General features: G+C 35.6%; 3 protein-coding genes across 5 annotated transcripts; all 3 read left to right on the forward strand.

The window, feature by feature from the left end:
• Positions 1-1,671: 1,671 nt before the first annotated feature.
• On the forward strand, positions 1,672-6,275 carry LOC110670904 (putative E3 ubiquitin-protein ligase RF298). The gene is made up of 4 exons (XM_021833202.2): positions 1,672-1,890; positions 2,159-2,202; positions 2,451-4,615; positions 5,599-6,275. The coding sequence occupies exons 3-4, from the start codon at positions 2,459-2,461 to the stop codon at positions 6,127-6,129; spliced, it is 2,688 nt and encodes an 895-aa protein (XP_021688894.2). The 5' UTR covers positions 1,672-1,890; positions 2,159-2,202; positions 2,451-2,458; the 3' UTR covers positions 6,130-6,275.
• A 717-nt stretch (positions 6,276-6,992) lies between these two features.
• Positions 6,993-15,018, forward strand: LOC110670935 (pyruvate, phosphate dikinase, chloroplastic). 3 transcript variants are annotated; one of them, XM_021833254.2, is made up of 21 exons: positions 6,993-7,187; positions 7,274-7,557; positions 8,450-8,506; positions 8,818-9,051; positions 9,188-9,325; positions 9,580-9,742; positions 9,836-10,071; positions 10,195-10,323; positions 10,546-10,725; positions 10,806-10,943; positions 11,089-11,253; positions 11,351-11,512; positions 11,609-11,698; positions 12,047-12,185; positions 12,455-12,632; positions 12,959-13,088; positions 13,323-13,451; positions 13,645-13,782; positions 13,924-14,001; positions 14,462-14,553; positions 14,631-15,018. In XM_021833254.2, exons 1-21 carry the CDS (start codon positions 7,001-7,003, stop codon positions 14,671-14,673), a joined length of 3,090 nt encoding a protein of 1,029 aa, XP_021688946.2. In that variant the 5' UTR covers positions 6,993-7,000; the 3' UTR covers positions 14,674-15,018. The 3 variants fall into 3 exon arrangements, with proteins under 3 accessions (XP_021688946.2, XP_021688948.2, XP_021688947.2); XM_021833255.2 differs by having other exon boundaries at positions 7,048-7,187; positions 7,278-7,557; XM_021833256.2 differs by lacking the exon at positions 8,450-8,506.
• A 500-nt stretch (positions 15,019-15,518) lies between these two features.
• Positions 15,519-18,053, forward strand: LOC110670864 (uncharacterized). The gene is made up of 4 exons (XM_021833146.2): positions 15,519-16,000; positions 16,097-16,198; positions 16,477-16,603; positions 17,558-18,053. Exons 1-4 carry the CDS (start codon positions 15,776-15,778, stop codon positions 17,767-17,769), a joined length of 666 nt encoding a protein of 221 aa, XP_021688838.2. The 5' UTR covers positions 15,519-15,775; the 3' UTR covers positions 17,770-18,053.
• The last annotated feature ends 111 nt before the right edge of the window (positions 18,054-18,164 follow it).

Here is an 18,164-nt window from a genome sequence, read left to right on the forward strand (position 1 = left end):
ATGATGAATAATTAAAGCATTAACAAATATTTTTTATACAATTAATTTCAATTGTTTGAAACTCCTGCTTAAATTAATTATATATATATATATATATATATATATATATATATATATATATATATATATATATAAAAAGGACAAATGCCATTTTCTCTTTTCTTAATAGTTTCTCTAAATTTTAAATATATTTTTCAATTTTTATTAGAAAAATAAAGAATAAGAGCAATTTTTTAAATCTCATTTACCAACTTTTAATTAAGGGAAATAAATAATTTTTAATTAAAATCTATTTATATCTATATCTATCTATATAAATATATAAAAATAAAAAACATATGTAATTTTCTATTTCTTACTTAAGAGTTTCTCTAAATTTTAAATATATCTTTTAATTTTTATAAAAATTAAAAAATAAAAATAATTTTCTCACCCCTATTTAGTAACTTTTAATTTAAAAAATAAGTGATTTTTAATTGAAATTAATTTATTTATTACTTGGTAATTCCTCAAATTACTTCTACGTTCCATTTTAGTTTTTGATATACAAATATTGTAATATCTGTAGTAGCAATTTTCTCACTACTACTAATAATTTTTAAGTTTTAATTAAAAAAATAAGTGAATTTTAATTATAATAGATTTATTTATTACTTAAAACTCCTCAAATTACTCCATCATTTTCATTTTAGTTTTAATATCCCTTCATTATAATTCCATAATTATAATTCAATATTTGTATATTTTTGCCTGCTCCTTTTAAACTCTCAAAATATTTAATTATTTTCATATAAAAGTAATTAAAATGCTTAACTTTTTTTTCTTTCCTTTAAAATTTTAAAATATTTAATTATTTTTACGTGAGTTTGAAATTTTGGATTAACTTTATGATTTTTAATTTCAAAAATTAAGATCTTGTTTGAGCAATTATATCGCTATCTCTCTTTTCCCTATTGCACAAAAGTGAGTATGCTTTATACTATATAATTTAATACATATTCATATTCATAGTTTATTTTATTTTATTTGATTCCTAATAAATAAAAGTATTTTTAAAATTAAAAATAAAATTAGAGTAAAAGTGGTTTGAGTAGAGTCGTGTAATCTTAGAAAAGAAGAATTAGTTCTTAGTATTCAAAAAAGTTGCCTAATACATTATCTTATTTTCTTTTGTAGCAACAAAAGAAAATTTTAAAAAATAAAATGAATAATATAAGAGTCATGTGATTATGCTCATTTTTTAAATCTACGAACAATAATTATTTTTAAAAATTTAAAAATATTAATTATAAATATAATATTTTGTAAAGACAAATAATATTTACATATAAAATTTCATGATATATTTATAGTATAAATATATAAATTCAATATAAAAAAAATCATCATATGTGATGTAATAAAATTATTAATATTTAATTATAATTTAATTATTATTATTATGGTTTATTTTATAATATTTAAATTTTTATGATTAAAATATTATATAAAATATATAAAAATATCTTTATTAATAATTTTTTTTTATATATAAAAAATAAATTATTAATAATATAAACCTATGCAACACATAAACATAATATATATATATATATACATATGTAACATTGGTATGTCTAACCATGATTACTTAGTTCGGCTAGATGTAATAAAAACAACAAATTATAAAAATTCATAAAGGCCATATTTATTTTGTAGAGAGAGTGAGGGTGAGGAGAGGGGAGGAGGGGAGAGGAGAGGACAGGCGTTCGCTACTAAATCAAAAAGGAAAATTAAAAAAATATACCAAAACGAGCCATATATATATTTTTGTATTCTTTTTTCCTTCAATGTTCTGAGATTCGTCTCGCGTGCCTTTGATTTTGCTCCAACAGTAACCTGAGAAATCCGGTACGTCTCTATCGTTGATTATGATTATACATCTCAAATTCTCGTACTTGTTTCGTGGATCTTCGATATTATAATCACAGTATTGTCTCATTTATGGGATATTTTTTTGAGCTGTTTTGTTCTATGGAATGATTCCTGATTTTAGAAATTGATATAGTCGATGTAGAAATGTCCTGTTGTTTGAACTGGGTATGTTTTAATGCACTTGTTATTAGTTTTTCGTATCTGGGTACTTGTTTTATTGACTGATTTGCGATTTTTGATGCAGAAATTTGATTTTTGATTCGTTAAGGTTGATAGGAAGATAAAAAGGTAATTTTTCTTTTTTCTTATCGCCATTTAACGCAAAGATGAATTTCTGTGTTTTGATGGTTTGATATAAATATATATTGTTTCATTTATAAGTAGATGATCTATTGAGCTAGGTTTGATGTTGAATTGCAAAGTTTATCTTTATGTTTTTTTCATTTTGATGCATTTAATTAGTGTTATATCGAGGATTGGCATATGGATGATCAATGAGTTTGACAATTGAATTGAAATATTTCAAATTTATGCAGCTAAAAAAATGGCATCGATGGTTGCTAAAGCCACTGGTGGTAGCTGTTGCAGTCAAGTGTCACCATTGCATCCGGTCCAGGAAAAAGGAAGCAGAAATAAGAGAAAATTCCGGGCTGATCCACCTTTGGGCGACCCCAGCAAGGTTATGCCTTCACCTCAGAATGGATTTTCTGGTTATGAATTCTCTGCTGAGAAATTCGAAGCTATCCCGGTTCATGGGCAATCCAGTGTATGTGACCTGTGCGGCATTAACCAAGGCCACTCTGATGGGTTGAAACTTGACCTTGGATTGTCTAGTGGGGTAGGATCATTGGAGGTTGGAACAAGCCAGTCTAGAGAGGAATTAGAATCAGAAGAATCCCATGAAGCTGATTGGAGTGATCTTACAGAATCCCAGCTAGAAGAACTTGTGTTAAGCAATTTGGATGCAATCCTTAAGAGTGCCATTAAAAAGATTGTTGCTTGCGGTTATACTGAAGAAGTTGCTACAAAGGCTGTTTTGAGGTCTGGTCTTTGTTACGGGTGTAAAGACACAGTGTCTAATATTGTGGATAATACTTTAGCATTTCTTAGGAATGGTCAGGAGATTGATCCATCAAGGGAGCACTTTTTTGAGGATTTACAGCAGCTGGAGAAGTACATATTGGCAGAATTGGTTTGTGTACTTCGAGAAGTTAGGCCTTTCTTTAGCACTGGGGATGCAATGTGGTGCTTGTTGATTTGTGACATGAATGTCTCTCATGCTTGTGCAATCGATGGTGAACTCTTTAGTGGTTTTGCTGCTGATGGGGCTTCAAATGGGACTTCAACTATTTCTACACAATCCCAGATGAAAACGGAAGCCAAATGTTCTGAATTAAATCTTCCAAATCCCTGTAAATTGGAACCTTCTGTTCCTTGTTCTCCTAGTTATCAATCTGAGGCAACCAACAACATGACAGGAGTTCCAAACATGACCAAAACAAAAAACTCTGGTGTTCTTAACGGACTAGTCTCAGACAAAGATGGATTGAATTCTACATTTGATCCTGCAGATAAATCTTTCCACATTGCAGGAACATCTCAACCTCCTGCACTGGAAGAAAAGTTTATAGTCAGTAGAAAGGTTCATGCCAATAGCACCAAGAGGGAATGCATGCTACGGCAGAAGTCACTTCATTTGGACAAGGGCTACCGGACATATGGGCCTAAAGCATCAAGAACAGGGAAATTGAGTAGTTTGATTTTGGATAAGAAACTAAAATCTGTTTCAGATTCTGCTTTAAAAATGAATAATGCTTCTTTAAGATTGAGTAAGGTAATGGGAGTTGATGTGTCTCAAGAAAATGGAAGCCAGAATCTTTCAATCAATTCTGGATGCTCTCCCCCAGCATCATCTAGTCTAGGAACTTCTACCATGATTTCTTCTTTGTCAGAGACCAATGCCCCGTCTACACTATCCTTGGTTAACACCCCACCTGCATTACCTACACTCAATACTCCACCTGCATTGGCAGCTTCTGATACTGAGCTATCACTTTCATTGCCTTCAAAAAGCAACTTGACTCCAATCTCTGCAAATTGTAATGCCGAGGCATCTAATTGCAGTTTTACTGGTATGCCATATGATAAATCACTCGCACAGAGGGTTTCAAGGGACAAGAAAGATGAGATGATTATGGAGCTGGCTCCTAGGGTCCAGGAATTGCAAAATCAGCTCCAAGAATGGACAGAGTGGGCAAACCAGAAAGTTATGCAGGCTGCTCGAAGGCTAACTAAGGATAAGGCTGAACTTAAGTCACTTAGACAGGAGAAGGAGGAAGTTGAACGGCTCAAGAAAGAGAAACAAACTTTGGAAGAGAACACCATGAAGAAGCTCACAGAGATGGAAAATGCATTGGGCAAGGCTATTGGGCAAGTAGAGAGAGCTAATTCTGCTGTCCGGAGGCTTGAGGTGGAGAATGGTATGCTGAGGCAAGAGATGGAAGCTGCAAAATTGCGTGCAGCAGAGTCAGCTGCAAGTTGTCAAGAAGTATCAAAGAGGGAGAAGAAGACGCAGATGAAGTTTCAATCATGGGAGAAGCAGAAAACTATTTTACAGGAAGAACTTGCAGCTGAAAAACGCAAGGTCACACAACTATTACAGGATCTAGAGCTGGCTAAACAACTACAGGAACAACATGAGGTATGCTTCTGAACATTCAATTCCAATTTCCTTTTGCACCATCATTCTTCAGAGGTTACATGTGCAGGAAATGTTTGAACCAGTTGCTTGATTTTTAAACTTGGCATACATAACATGAGTGGATTGGGCCAATCAATGGATGTGGTGGGCATTAACAGGTTTCTGATTACTACTGAACTGGTTGTGCATTGTAACTTTTCTGTGTTGCATATTTTAGCTGGTTATTCAGGAACATAATTATTTTGGATATAACGACAGACATCATCCAAATAGTCTGACTCCTGGTGTAGAAGTTTTTGACATTAAATTAAACTTCATTATCATTTTCCATATCCTCTGTATTACATGCAGTTACTTTGCCATGGGCACGTGCATACAATATACACAACTTCTGCTAAGTACGAATTGATATGGTAAGCACACATGTGGAGGTAATTATGCATGCATATAACATAGAATTTGTGCCTCTGCTGCTAAGGGAAAGCGGCACATTACATTGCCAGCATTGGAATGTACCGGTATAGAGGTGATGTAAATGTAGATGAGTGTAGATTACATAGGATCATATTTGGTCAGACGTTCATGTGTTTTTCTTTGGCATGACAATTATGTTTCTGTTTTTTTTTAATCAAAATTTTGTTCATCTGAGTTTTTCTTTAGTTTATTGCACACTTTATTTGTTTTTTCTAATTTTGCTAGGTGCTTCCAAAATAAAATTTAAAAAATTGAAGGAAAAGGCTGATCAGATACGCCTTGTGCTTAAGTCTTTACCTTCAAGTCAGTTGATAGATGTATGTATGTTTGTGTTTACCTTATTCTGATCTGTTTGCACCATTTCTTTACCTTTTTTCATCATAAATGTTTTGGGTATTGTTCTTTTATTTTTGGCCAGACTGCCTCACACCAGAAGCAAACTATCAATAGGATGAACATCTCACATCCAATTCCATGTCTCTAGTAGTTATAGCTTTATCATTTTACAGGCTAGATGGCAACAAGAAGTGAAGATGAAGGAAGAACTAATTTTGCAGGCTGGTTCAATAAGAAAAGAAAGAGAACAAATAGAGGCTTCAGCTAAATCTGAGGAGGATACAATTAAATTGAAAGCTGAAACAAATTTGCAGAAGTACAAAGATAATATTCGGAAGCTTGAAAAAGAAATCTCCCAGACGGACTCATTGAAAGTTGCAGCACTACGGATGGGCATCAATGAAAGCTATGTTAACAGAGTCACAGATGTGAAGTATAGTACTGTACAGAAGGAGTTCTTGACTCCTGATTACTCAGTAATGGATGCTGATTTTCAAGAGTACTCCAACATAGGAGGTGTGAAACGGGAGAGAGAATGTGTGATGTGCCTTTCAGAGGAGATGTCGGTAGTTTTCCTCCCATGTGCCCATCAAGTAGTTTGCACAACATGTAATGAGCTCCATGAGAAACAAGGGATGAAGGATTGCCCTTCTTGTAGAAGCCCCATTCAGCGTCGTATTCTCGTACGTTATGCTTGCTCTTGATTTATCTATACGAGGTTGGTTGAGTGCTCTAAATAATGATTATGGTAATAATACATCTGTGTTGCATCTTAATAGACAATTAAGCAAGCTTTATGCGATTGTTGATTTGAATTAATACTAAATTTCAATTTATAGCTTCTCCCAAATATCTCGTACATAGTCCTCATTGTCTGAATTTGATAATTTTCTTTTTTTTTATTTATTTATTTGATTCTCATTATAATGAATTCATAGATAACTGAAATATTATTAAATTAAAATTAATTAATTAATAATTTTTCTATAAAAAAAAAATAAATCTATAATTTCGGCATATGATGTTACTAATTATATGTAAGAACAGAGATAGTACAATGTGAGGGAGCACCTGAGCAGCCGAGCAGGACCGCATCTGCATTATGTGTCTAAGGCTGAGCCACGTGGCACCATTTATTTGGATTCAAAGAATATTCCATCCCAAGTATAGTGGCCCCACCACCGGGGCACTATTTTTTTCCTGGCCTCAAGTTGTTGTGAAATTCTAAGCTATTACTATTAGCCTAATCCAAAAGGCCTTTGTTCGCAATAAATTATTTTTATTTTTATAAAAAAATATTATTTATCTCTGAATTTTGACGTGGATATTATTAATTTGCGTGGCCGGTTTGTCCATGCACGAGGAATTGTTGCAATCACTCAGATTTTCAGAAAATGATGACGCGTATATTTCAGAAGACGCCACGTTGCAGAATAACATTTAATTCACTGTGCACCCCCAGGTCAGCATAGAACAAATAGGGGCAATCCGGGTAATTCACATATCTATCTTGACTTCATTCATCTTCCTTTGGATAAATGCAAACCGGTCAGCCAGCGAGTCAAAACTCAAAATATGGGCCGCTATAACCGTAATTTCTTGGCCACTTACCTCGCTCCTCATCTGAAGTTTTCAAAATATTATATATTAATAATACCAAATATCATCAACCGCCATTTCTGTTTTCAAGCACTACAGTTCAGCTCTGGCCTAGCTAGTTCTTCACCAAAATACTTTCCTCTAGCCTTCTCTGTATTTTCAGGTGCGAATCTTTGATCGAACAAGATGACTTCACGATCACAGTTTTTTTTCCCCCTAATTTTTACTAATTTTGTTTTGGTGTGGAAGGTAGAGGTAGAGTATCGTCAAAAATGTCGTCGACAATGAAAGGAATGTTTATCAAGACTGCGCCGGATTTTGGTAATAATCAGTGCTTATTCAAGGGGAAGTATATCGATCCGAGTGATCATTTTCTTTTTCGATCGAACCGTTCTATCTTACGCTTCACTTGGAATCCTCATCTCGTTTTCAATGGTTTTGCTAATTCAAAGAGCCAGAGATTTGACCAGCCTTTACAAGGCAGAATCCGAGGGCAAGTTCTCACTCCGGTGTCTGAATCGACCATCAAAAAGGTCCGTCTAAGGTTAAACAAGTATTCAACGTGCAAAGATTAATAAGAACAAGTTTAATGCGATTTTTTATTATATAATACTCAAAATTAATTAAGCTAAATTTCGAGCTTATATTTAAGAAAATATATGATTTTAGGACTTATCTTCAAAATTTTCCACAACTTATCATTAGTTCTGGTGATTGATAAGTTGGAAAAAAAAAAAAATCTGGTGATTCACATTACGGTTATGTATGGCATTCTAGGAATATTCCCTGTGTAATTAGCCTTTCCCCCACCCTCCATTTTGTTGGGCCACCAGTTTGTTCCGTTTGGGAGACGCATGGCCTGTGTAACAACTACCAACTGGGGCTGGAGCCCACTTTTTTGAATGACGTGTCTCTCACTCACCTCCATGGGAATGATGGGATTGGTACCGTGCCTCTCACATTGCCATTGGGCTAGGCCGGCCTGGGCTGGTCCATTCACCAATGTTTTGTTCGATGCAACAATTTGGTCAGTTGCCAACAATTTATTGCGGAGTCACATTGAAATCGGAGGGAAGCAACGAGAACATCTTTGGCAATTTAATTAATTTCCTTTTATTCTGCTCACTAGTGTCAAAGCCTGAAAATTGGAACTTGAGCAATTGTCAAGTGCTAAAGCTGGAAGTTCTGAAACAAGTGCAAGCTTTTTCTAATTGAATCTACCAGCTCTAGTACCAAATTTCAAATGTTTAAGCCCAAATATTTGAAGTTGTCAATTTTGTAGCTAGACAGCCTCAACTTCAAATTCAACGATGGAATTGGTAGACAATAGTTGTTATCCAGCTGATAAATATGTACGGATTAATGCCTGCGAAATAGTTCCTAGAGCTTCAAAGCTGAAACTCTTTTCTTCTTTCATTTACATAGCAAGTATTTACTTTTGGCAAAGGAAGGAGCGAAGGCAACAAGAGCATGAAGTCCTTAGTAAGTAATCTTTGTCTATATTTAAGCTAAGTAATACTGCATTTGAAGAGTTTTCTTTCACATTTCACTTTTCTTTAGTTCGCATCCGTCATTGCAAATTTCTTGTCAAGGAAAATACATTTTCCTCACATCATCTCTACCTAAAAGAATTTTGTTGGAAAGAACTATATTTCATTTTACTGTCTAATTCATTTGATGCGATGATTGTTTTTTCTTCTTCTTCTTATATATCTTGAAATATGACATAGATAAGCAATCCTTACTCCAAATTATTTTGCTTATATGAAGTTATCCATGTGTGCTTATTATAGTTGGGAGGGAAGGGAGCAAACCTGGCAGAGATGGCAAGCATTGGGTTATCAGTGCCGCCTGGACTTACCATATCAACAGAAGCTTGCCAAGAATATCAGCATAATGGGAGAAAGCTGCCAGAAGGTTTGTGGGAGGAGATATTGGAAGGCTTGCAAAGTGTGGAAGAAGACATGGGAGCTTCCCTTGGTGACCCGTCTAAGCCTCTCCTCCTCTCTGTTCGCTCTGGTGCAGCGGTAAGAGTTTGGAAAGATTATCCAGGGCAATGGCTCCTGAAACCACAGTCGACTCTAGCAGTCACTATGACTATGTGTACCTTCAGAGTGTTTAGACCGCCGCACATACTAATTAAGATGTCATCTGTTTGTCTAGATTTCTATGCCTGGCATGATGGACACTGTCCTTAATCTTGGATTAAACGATGAAGTGGTAGTTGGTTTGAGTTTGAAAAGTGGAGAGCGTTTTACTTATGACTCCTACAGACGTTTTCTAGACATGTTTGGAAATGTTGTAAGTGATTCTTCTTGATGCAGTCCATAGATTGGTGTATCTCATCCTTTAGCTTTTATCAACTAATGTGCTCCACTTCCATATAATTACTCCATTGACTCAAGGTTACAAAAAGATGGAAAATCTTATGTGCAATCTATTGATATATTCTTGATTGTGAACTGAAACACATTATGTATTCTTGATATGGAATAGTCCTGTCATCTTTATCTCTGTTACTGAATTTGTAGAAACATTCTTCTACTTAATTGAAGGTAATGGGAATCCCACGCTCATCATTTGAGGAGAAGTTAGAAAAGATGAAGGATGCAAAAGGAGTAAAACTTGATACTGATCTATCAGCCCATGATCTCAAAGAGCTGGTGGAGCAGTACAAGAAAGTCTACCTTGAAGCTACTGGTGAAGAGTTTCCTTCAGGTACTTAAGACACCATCAATAAGTTTGTTCGTTTACAACAGATGGAGCAAATACTAAATCTAATGCTGATCATCAATCAACCTGCACTTTCAGATCCAAAGAAGCAACTGCAGTTAGCTGTTAAAGCAGTGTTTGACTCTTGGGACAGCCCAAGGGCCATTAAGTATCGGAACATCAATCAAATTAGTGGCTTAAAGGGAACTGCGGTAAACATTCAATGCATGGTGTTTGGTAATATGGGAAATACTTCAGGAACCGGTGTTCTGTTCACTAGAAATCCAAGCACAGGTGAAAAGAAGCTCTATGGGGAGTTTCTAATTAATGCTCAGGTTATTCATATGCCAATCTTTATCCAGATATATGCTATCAAGTGCTATACATGTACTCCAACTGTTAGTATAGAGAATGCTATACAATTTTGACAAGTTTAGCTGGTGTATGGCTCTGGATAGGGAGAGGATGTAGTTGCTGGAATTAGAACACCAGAAGACTTGGATACCATGAAAAATTGCATGCCCGAAGCTTATAAGGAGCTTGTGGAGAATTGCGAAATTCTAGAGCGTCACTACAAAGATATGATGGTAAACATTCTCATTTCCATTGGTCATCAGAAGATGATCCTGAGATCATTCAATCATCTCTTTATTAATGTATAAATAGTCTAGCCTCTATTTAGAAGATCAGTTGAACATTTTCTGCCCATCTATCTGGAGCATATTTATTTAATTTTCCTTGTAATGAAGCATTCCTAAAAATAATTGCAAATAAAAAGAAATAAGCTAGGTCATCTCTGGTACATACAGGATATTGAGTTCACAGTTCAAGAAAATAGGTTGTGGATGTTGCAATGCCGATCTGGAAAGCGTACTGGTAAAGGTGCAGTGAAGATTGCGGTGGACATGGTTAATGAAGGGCTTGTTGATAGTCACTCTGCAATCAAGATGGTGCAGCCACAGCATCTCGATCAACTTCTTCATCCCCAGGTGCATACTTATGCATCTGTTTTCTGATGGAATTAGATAGTAGGAGTTCAACTCTGATAATTAACACCTTGTATGGCTAGTTTGAGGATCCATCTGCGTACAAAGACAAAGTAATTGCAACGGGCTTGCCTGCATCTCCGGGGGCAGCAGTGGGGCAGATTGTGTTTAGCGCTGATGATGCCGAAGCATGGCATACACAGGGAAAAAGCGTCATTTTGGTATGTTGAGTCTCTTCAAATTACATATCTGGTTCAAGCTGACAACTCATGCATTCCCTACATGCAAGGCAAACCATTTTGATTGTTTATTTACACATACTGTAAATGAATGGATGAGGAAAATTATGATTCTACATGATTGAAGGTAAGGACAGAAACAAGTCCAGAGGATGTTGGGGGTATGCATGCAGCTACTGGAATATTGACAGCTAAAGGTGGTATGACATCTCATGCTGCTGTTGTAGCACGGGGTTGGGGCAAATGTTGTGTTTCTGGCTGCTCCGATATTCGTGTAAATGATTCTGAGAAGGTGAATTTTTTGTTCTTCTCCCCACATGCAAATACAACAGTAATTTCACTAAATGGCTATTCTATAAATCTATAGCTTTGTTAATTTTATAATGCAGGTTGTTGTAGTTAGGGATATGGTGATTAATGAAGGAGAATGGATCTCACTCAATGGGTCAACAGGTGAAGTGATATTGGGGAAACAACCACTATCTCCTCCAGCTCTAATCGGTAATTTAGAGACATTTATGTCTTGGGCTGATGAAATAAGACGCATCAAGGTGCTATATTCCCCTCAGCATCTAGAATTTCGTATTATATTATTATTTATTAATGTGAGTTGTCTCTTCTGATTTAGCTATACGATGTTGTAACAGGTTATGGCCAATGCTGATACTCCTGAAGATGCGCTAACAGCAAGAAATAATGGTGCACAAGGAATAGGACTTTGTAGGACAGAGCACATGGTAATTATTTCACTCATCACCAGGCCCAGCAAAACAATTAAAAAAAATGAACATCAGGGCCATATATATATATATATATATAAGGAAAATTGTATAAATTGCAAATTATTGCGGTTTATCAGATTCTCTGCACAGGATTGATAAAAAGTCCCATGGAATTCAATTTTTCATTGTGTTCTAAACAGAGTTTTAAATGAGTCTTCAGTCACCGATATAACTTATGCATCTTTCCTTGACTAAAACAATAAGAAGCTTCAATACTGTATTTCACTTACCATGTCATTTTTTTCTGGTACAGTAAGGTTTAATATTTATGAGTTTTTAAATCTCTGTGGTGGAATGCTCTAGTTCTTTGCTTCAGATGAGAGGATAAAGGCTGTAAGAAAGATGATAATGGCAGTTACTCCAGAGCAGAGGAAGGCAGCACTAGACGTTTTACTACCTTACCAAAGATCAGACTTTGAGGGAATTTTTCGTGCAATGGATGGTACTTTCTGTTATTGTAGTTTCCTTTTTCAATCAGATCTAATAGTCTTATTTTCGACCAATAATGTGGATATAGAATCACAGGTTTATGTCACTAACTGTGCACTTCATTATCATTTTCACCTTCTGAGCTGCAGCTAAGAGTGCAAATGGGTGTGTAGAAGTTAGGTTTGGGTCCTAACATGAAAAAGTAAAGGGCTTGCTCATATCGTTTGGTTTTCTTCAATGGCTACATGTTCACATTTAAGGAATTTTTTTCTGGCATTTCAGGCCTTCCGGTAACAATCCGACTCCTGGACCCTCCACTTCATGAATTTCTTCCAGAAGGTGATCTGGAACAGATTGTTGGTACACTAACTACTGAGACTGGCATGACTGAAGATGAAGTTTTCACAAGAATCGAGAAATTATCAGAAGTAAACCCTATGCTTGGTTTTCGAGGTTGCAGGTTTGATGGCTTTTCCTATGAGCTTTTTAGTCTAATGTTTTCTGAAATATGTTTCATGAACCAAACAAGTCTCTCCTTGCCCCACTTGGATCCATCCCTGCTTCAGAATATAGATTGATCCTCAAATTTCAGTGTGCAATCCATGTCTTGACTAATGCAGTACAAGGGCAGTGTTGTCCATAAAAAAAATGTAATGAAAATACTTTGAAGCAGGTAACTCCTATATGAACAAAAGCAACCAAGCTAATCAATTTCAAGTAATAAAATGAAAATTTTACTCCGATTATCCGATTCTTGATGTGTGGAATTTTTTAATATGTACACAGGCTAGGGATATCGTACCCAGAACTTACTGAAATGCAAGCACGTGCAGTCTTTCAGGCTGCAGTCTCAATGAGAAACCAGGGTGTTACAGTTCTTCCAGAGATAATGGTTCCCCTTGTTGGAACACCTCAGGCATGACTATTATTTCTTCCTCCCTTCTTTAATATATATATTTCATTTCCAGCATTAGATTGAATGATATGCATAAGTTGGGAACAAATTGTAGCTTTTTCCTTGGGTTTTAATCCTGTCTTCTTGACTACTTATATATCTTGAAACGGGAGAAGAATTTTGTGTGACAACATGCATGCATCTCCAGTTTACGTTCTGTAAACGTCCATAACATTGGTCATTTTTCATTGTCAGGAATTAGGACATCAAGTGACTTTAATACGTAGTGTTGCAAAGAAAGTGTTCTCAGAGATGGGTGTCACCTTAAGCCATAAGGTGGGGACTATGATTGAGATTCCTAGAGCTGCTCTGGTTGCAGATGAGGTATGTTAAGACAAATGTTTCTTCCATTATTGTTAATTTGAATATGCTGGAATCACAGAGCATAACAATGAGGAAAAGCGGATCTTCCTATAGCTCCAGTCAGGAATCAACATCTGGTGTTAATATAACTTGCAGCTGGGAGTAAAATATTCTGCAACTAAGTTCTCTTATTTTTTCTATTTGATCATAACAGATTGCAAAAGTAGCAGAGTTCTTTTCCTTTGGGACCAATGATCTCACTCAAATGACATTTGGCTATAGTAGAGATGATGTTGGCAAGTTTCTCCCCATATACCTATCCAAAGGCATTTTACAAAGTGATCCATTTGAGGTTAGTCACATCATTTGCAAGTTTATTTGCTTTTGAAGAGATTATATTAGTTTAAAAAAAATCAATAGAATTCATCTGACTAAAAAGAGAATAGTTATAGCTGTTAGCTTGAAAATAACCATCTGGATGTTTTACATGTAGGTACTTGATCAGAAAGGTGTAGGCCAACTCATCAAGATGGCCACAGAAAAAGGCCGTGCAGCTAGGCCTAGCTTGAAGGTTAGTGATGCTTAATGTGAGTTTGTACAAAGCGTATAAAATGCATGGTGCTGGTGCTGATGAATCATACCATCTTCAAGGAAGTTAATAGAATATTGAATTTTATGTGGAAGAAATTAAGTGTAATGGTCATCTGATTGTAGGTAACTTGTAAAGTTCAAAAGCAGTCAAAAGTTTCTCCCTGATATGCTGTAACTGTCCTAATATTTGTAACAACTTTAGATACGATACCACTCTTTACGTTGTATATATTCACAGCTTCAATAATACAAAACATAAGTTCAACCCAAACACTTTCACTAAGCAGTACAATTTTATATTGGATGAAAATAGATGGCGTTTCATCATATTTTCTCTATAACTAGGTCTCAACTAATCAGCAGTATTAATATTATGTCTTGCAGCATTCATTTTCTTTATTTTCCTTGACATATATAATTGATGATATGGTGAACAACAGGTTGGAATATGTGGAGAGCATGGTGGGGAGCCTTCTTCTGTTGCATTCTTTGCAGAGGCTGGACTGGATTATGTTTCATGTTCTCCATTCAGGTAGTTTTTGTTTGTGTAAGATATTCAATAGTACAATGAGTATTGGATCAAATTCCTGATTTCAATTTGTTTGACAGGGTTCCCATTGCAAGGTTAGCAGCAGCACAAGTTGCTGTCTGAAAGAGAATTCAAGAGGAGCAGCTCTCCATCACCATGTTACTGTCACTTTGTGCAGTTGTCAATAACTTATCCCTCGAATGCCAATAATAACCTCGACCACAGTTGAATAAGATAGCTTCTTTTTTTTTCAAATAATAATGATAATAGCAATAATAAATGAAAAAAAAAAAAAATTGAAGTGAACATTATAGAGGTGTAAGTAAGAAATGTTCGACTCCTTGTAGGGGGCCCAGGTCTTCTGAATTATAGAGAAAGCTCCTAACAGCGATTATATATAATCAGTGAATAAATTATATTCAATGTGAATAATATCCAACAGTCCCGGGGGATGCATGTTCATGTTTATGTACATATTGCTGATAATAACTAGGTAGGGGTGTCCATCGAATCGGTTCTAAATGGGAGGATCAGAATCAAATTACAGTCATTTTGTTCAGATTTTGATTTTGATTAAATATAATGATTGAAATTTTTAATTTTTTTAAATGAATTTTAACTAAAAATGGATTGAATTGACCAGTTTAGTTTGGTTTCAGTTTAATTTAAAATAGAATCGATTTTAATTTTGAATTAGATCCATTTTGATTTTGATTTGGTCTACTGCAATTTGGAATCCAAATTTTCGCTTGAATTTTGTTTTTTGATCAGAAAGTGAGGCCAGGAAAGCCAGGGGAATGAGCTAATCTCTATTACGCAAATTTGATTTAATTCAATCGAAGCAACTACAATACGACCAACTTCTCAAAAAAAAACAAAGTCTGATTAAGGTTAAACGACATGTAGTTTGATGGATAAACGACAGCAGTCGAGCGCTGGTGGTTTGACCGCTGAACGCCTCAAAGTCGAACTATTCTCCGTGGGATAAACACGTCTCGTCGTTGAATGACAGCGTTGTTATGCACTGTTGTTTCTCTAAATAGGGACCGTGTGCAGTGTCCGTTTATTGCTGGTGTACTCTCCCTCTCTGTCCGAGTGTCCCTGTTCAACAGTAAAACCCTAGGCCTAGAGTGGAGAATAACCCAAAGCCTCTTTGCGTCTCTTTTTCTCTCTGTGTTTCTGTGTGGGTAAAACTGAAGAACAAAAATCGAAAAGAAAAGAAAGAATGGTGATAGAAAGTTACGTGGTGGTGCACAACATTGCGAAGAGGCACAACATTGCGAAGAGGCACAACGTGGGCACTCTGGCACGAAGCGCCACCGCATTTGGCGTGACGGAGCTCATACTTGTTGGCCGTAGGGACTTCAATGCTTTTGGTAGCCACGGCTCCACATCTCACCTCCGATTCCGCCATTTCCACTTTCTCCTCGACGCCCGCCATTTCCTCAAGGTTCTATCAATTATCTCTCTCTCAACAAAAAATTGACCTTTTCTATTTCTGGGGTTTTATTTTGGCGATTGTGATTGGATATTATGTTATTTGTAGGGGAAGGATTGTGATATTTGTGGTGTGGAGATTGCCAATGGTGCTTTGCCAGTCAATGAGCATCCTTTCAAGAAGAGCACGGCGTTCCTTCTTGGCAACGAGGTTACCTATTTTGATTTCTAATGTTGCTTTCTCTTTAAATGTACTGTTGTTAGTTTTGTCCTCGATTACTACAGAATATTTGCTTGCAACATCTGAAAGTTCAATGTTTCCCGATTGATTAATAATTATATACTTCCAGTTGTTAATTGACCTGTTTATGTTTGATTACATGTCGGTAATTTTCCACAATGCATTTTGCTACTTGCACTAATTTATTTGGCTGCCAACCACGCTTGCATGTTTCAGCTACATTATGTTTTATTTTGTACTTTTTGCAGGGAACAGGCCTATCTGCTAAAGAATGTGAGATATGCGACTTTTTTGTTTATATCCCACAATATGGGTGTGGTACAGCCTCATTAAATGTTACCGTAGCAGCTTCCATTGTTTTGCATCATTTTGGAGGTAATTGTCCAACTGATTAGAGCTTACCTATTGGTCTTTGATGTGAGATATATTTTAGAATGGTTAATTGTGCAGTGGGCATGGAAGTTAATGCTTAAATTTTTATTCTTTTGTGGTCAGTGGTATTGATTTAAGATTCTTTTGTGAATCTGTTCTAAAGAATCATCAGTCCATATATTAGAATTTGTTTCTCTTGTTCAACATCTATTCTAACTTTTATTGTGGCCTTACTCGTTAACTGATTCCATTAAGATTTTTCATCAGCTTATTCCTAAATAGTTGGGGTCAGCTATATGGATTATTTCCCTCCACTTTACATGATTTAGGGTTACCTTCTTAGAAAGGTTTAATGCTACAAAATCATTTTTTAGTGTTTTGCCCGAAGTCAAACTAGTTCTACCTCTGATCCTCTTCACTCCAATAACTTGGATATGCTCAACGTTTCCCTTTAGTTATTAATGATGGGAAAAAAGAAATCTGACGAGTAATATGTAAAAAGCTTTTGCCGGAGAAGTTACACAAATTAATGTTTTAATAGTGTCTTTTACTGCTGATTGCCAACAAATGCTTAAACATCTTCTGGGTGCTTTTGTGTTGGGCACACCCAAGAGGATATTGAACGAACCTACAAAGTAACCATATTAGCAACTTTAGTTATTTTAACTGAAGATTCCCATCGTTGAGTACGTCTATTCTAGATGTAGCGTTTGGAGAAGTTATTCTGTTTTGTATTCTAGCTATTTCTTTTTACTCTCCAGTACAAGTTTGTGGCAATGTTCATATTTGGTTTTCTTTATTCTCTTTTCAGTTGCTTGCCTTATGTTTCTATTATCTTTACCTAATAACCAAGAAACTAAATTAAAATAGAGTTTTCCCCCTGCAAAAAGAAAATCAACTAGATGGGAATTCTGTTCGTAACCTGTCAAAATTCTCACTCATGGTTTTTCTTTTCAGTTTGGGCAGCCTTTTCTGAGAGAACCCGTGATGGAAATAAGTTTATTGTGGCAGAGAGACCTGTGAAACAGGTGAGATACTGCACAGAAACTGAAGAATCTATCATTGCAGAGCGAAAATCTAGAAAAGAACATACCCGTAATGGATTCTTTGATGAGACAAGAAATGAAGATTCAACTTCTAACCTTCTGGATGTTTTGTTTAGTGAGTAATTGAACTATGTAATTTTTCTCGACCTGATAAAACCCATTGATGTCACGAAATTCATGAGGTACAAGTGTGAGGTCATGGATCGTCCTGGTTATGCATTGTTGTAAGGAAGCAGCAAGCAGCTTATAACAACCGCTCAGTAAGGAGAAAAGTTTATCATCAGTGAAAGTTTTGTTAGTTAACCTATTTAAAAAGGAACTTAATGATAGGGTTATGACATTTGCAGGTTAACTCTTCAAGGAGAACATTAGCGGTAAGGAAATGTTGAAATTGATTTTGAGTATAACCATGAATGACCAAATACAGGATTTTTGCCTGGGCGCTATTGTAAAGGGTGCTTAAAAAAGTGTCATACCAAAAAACTATTTAGAAGCATCATTTAGATGAAGTTAATCAT

The sequence above is a fragment of the Hevea brasiliensis genome, chromosome 15 (genome assembly GCF_030052815.1).
Source record: "Hevea brasiliensis isolate MT/VB/25A 57/8 chromosome 15, ASM3005281v1, whole genome shotgun sequence".
Classification (NCBI taxonomy): Eukaryota; Viridiplantae; Streptophyta; class Magnoliopsida; order Malpighiales; family Euphorbiaceae; genus Hevea; species Hevea brasiliensis.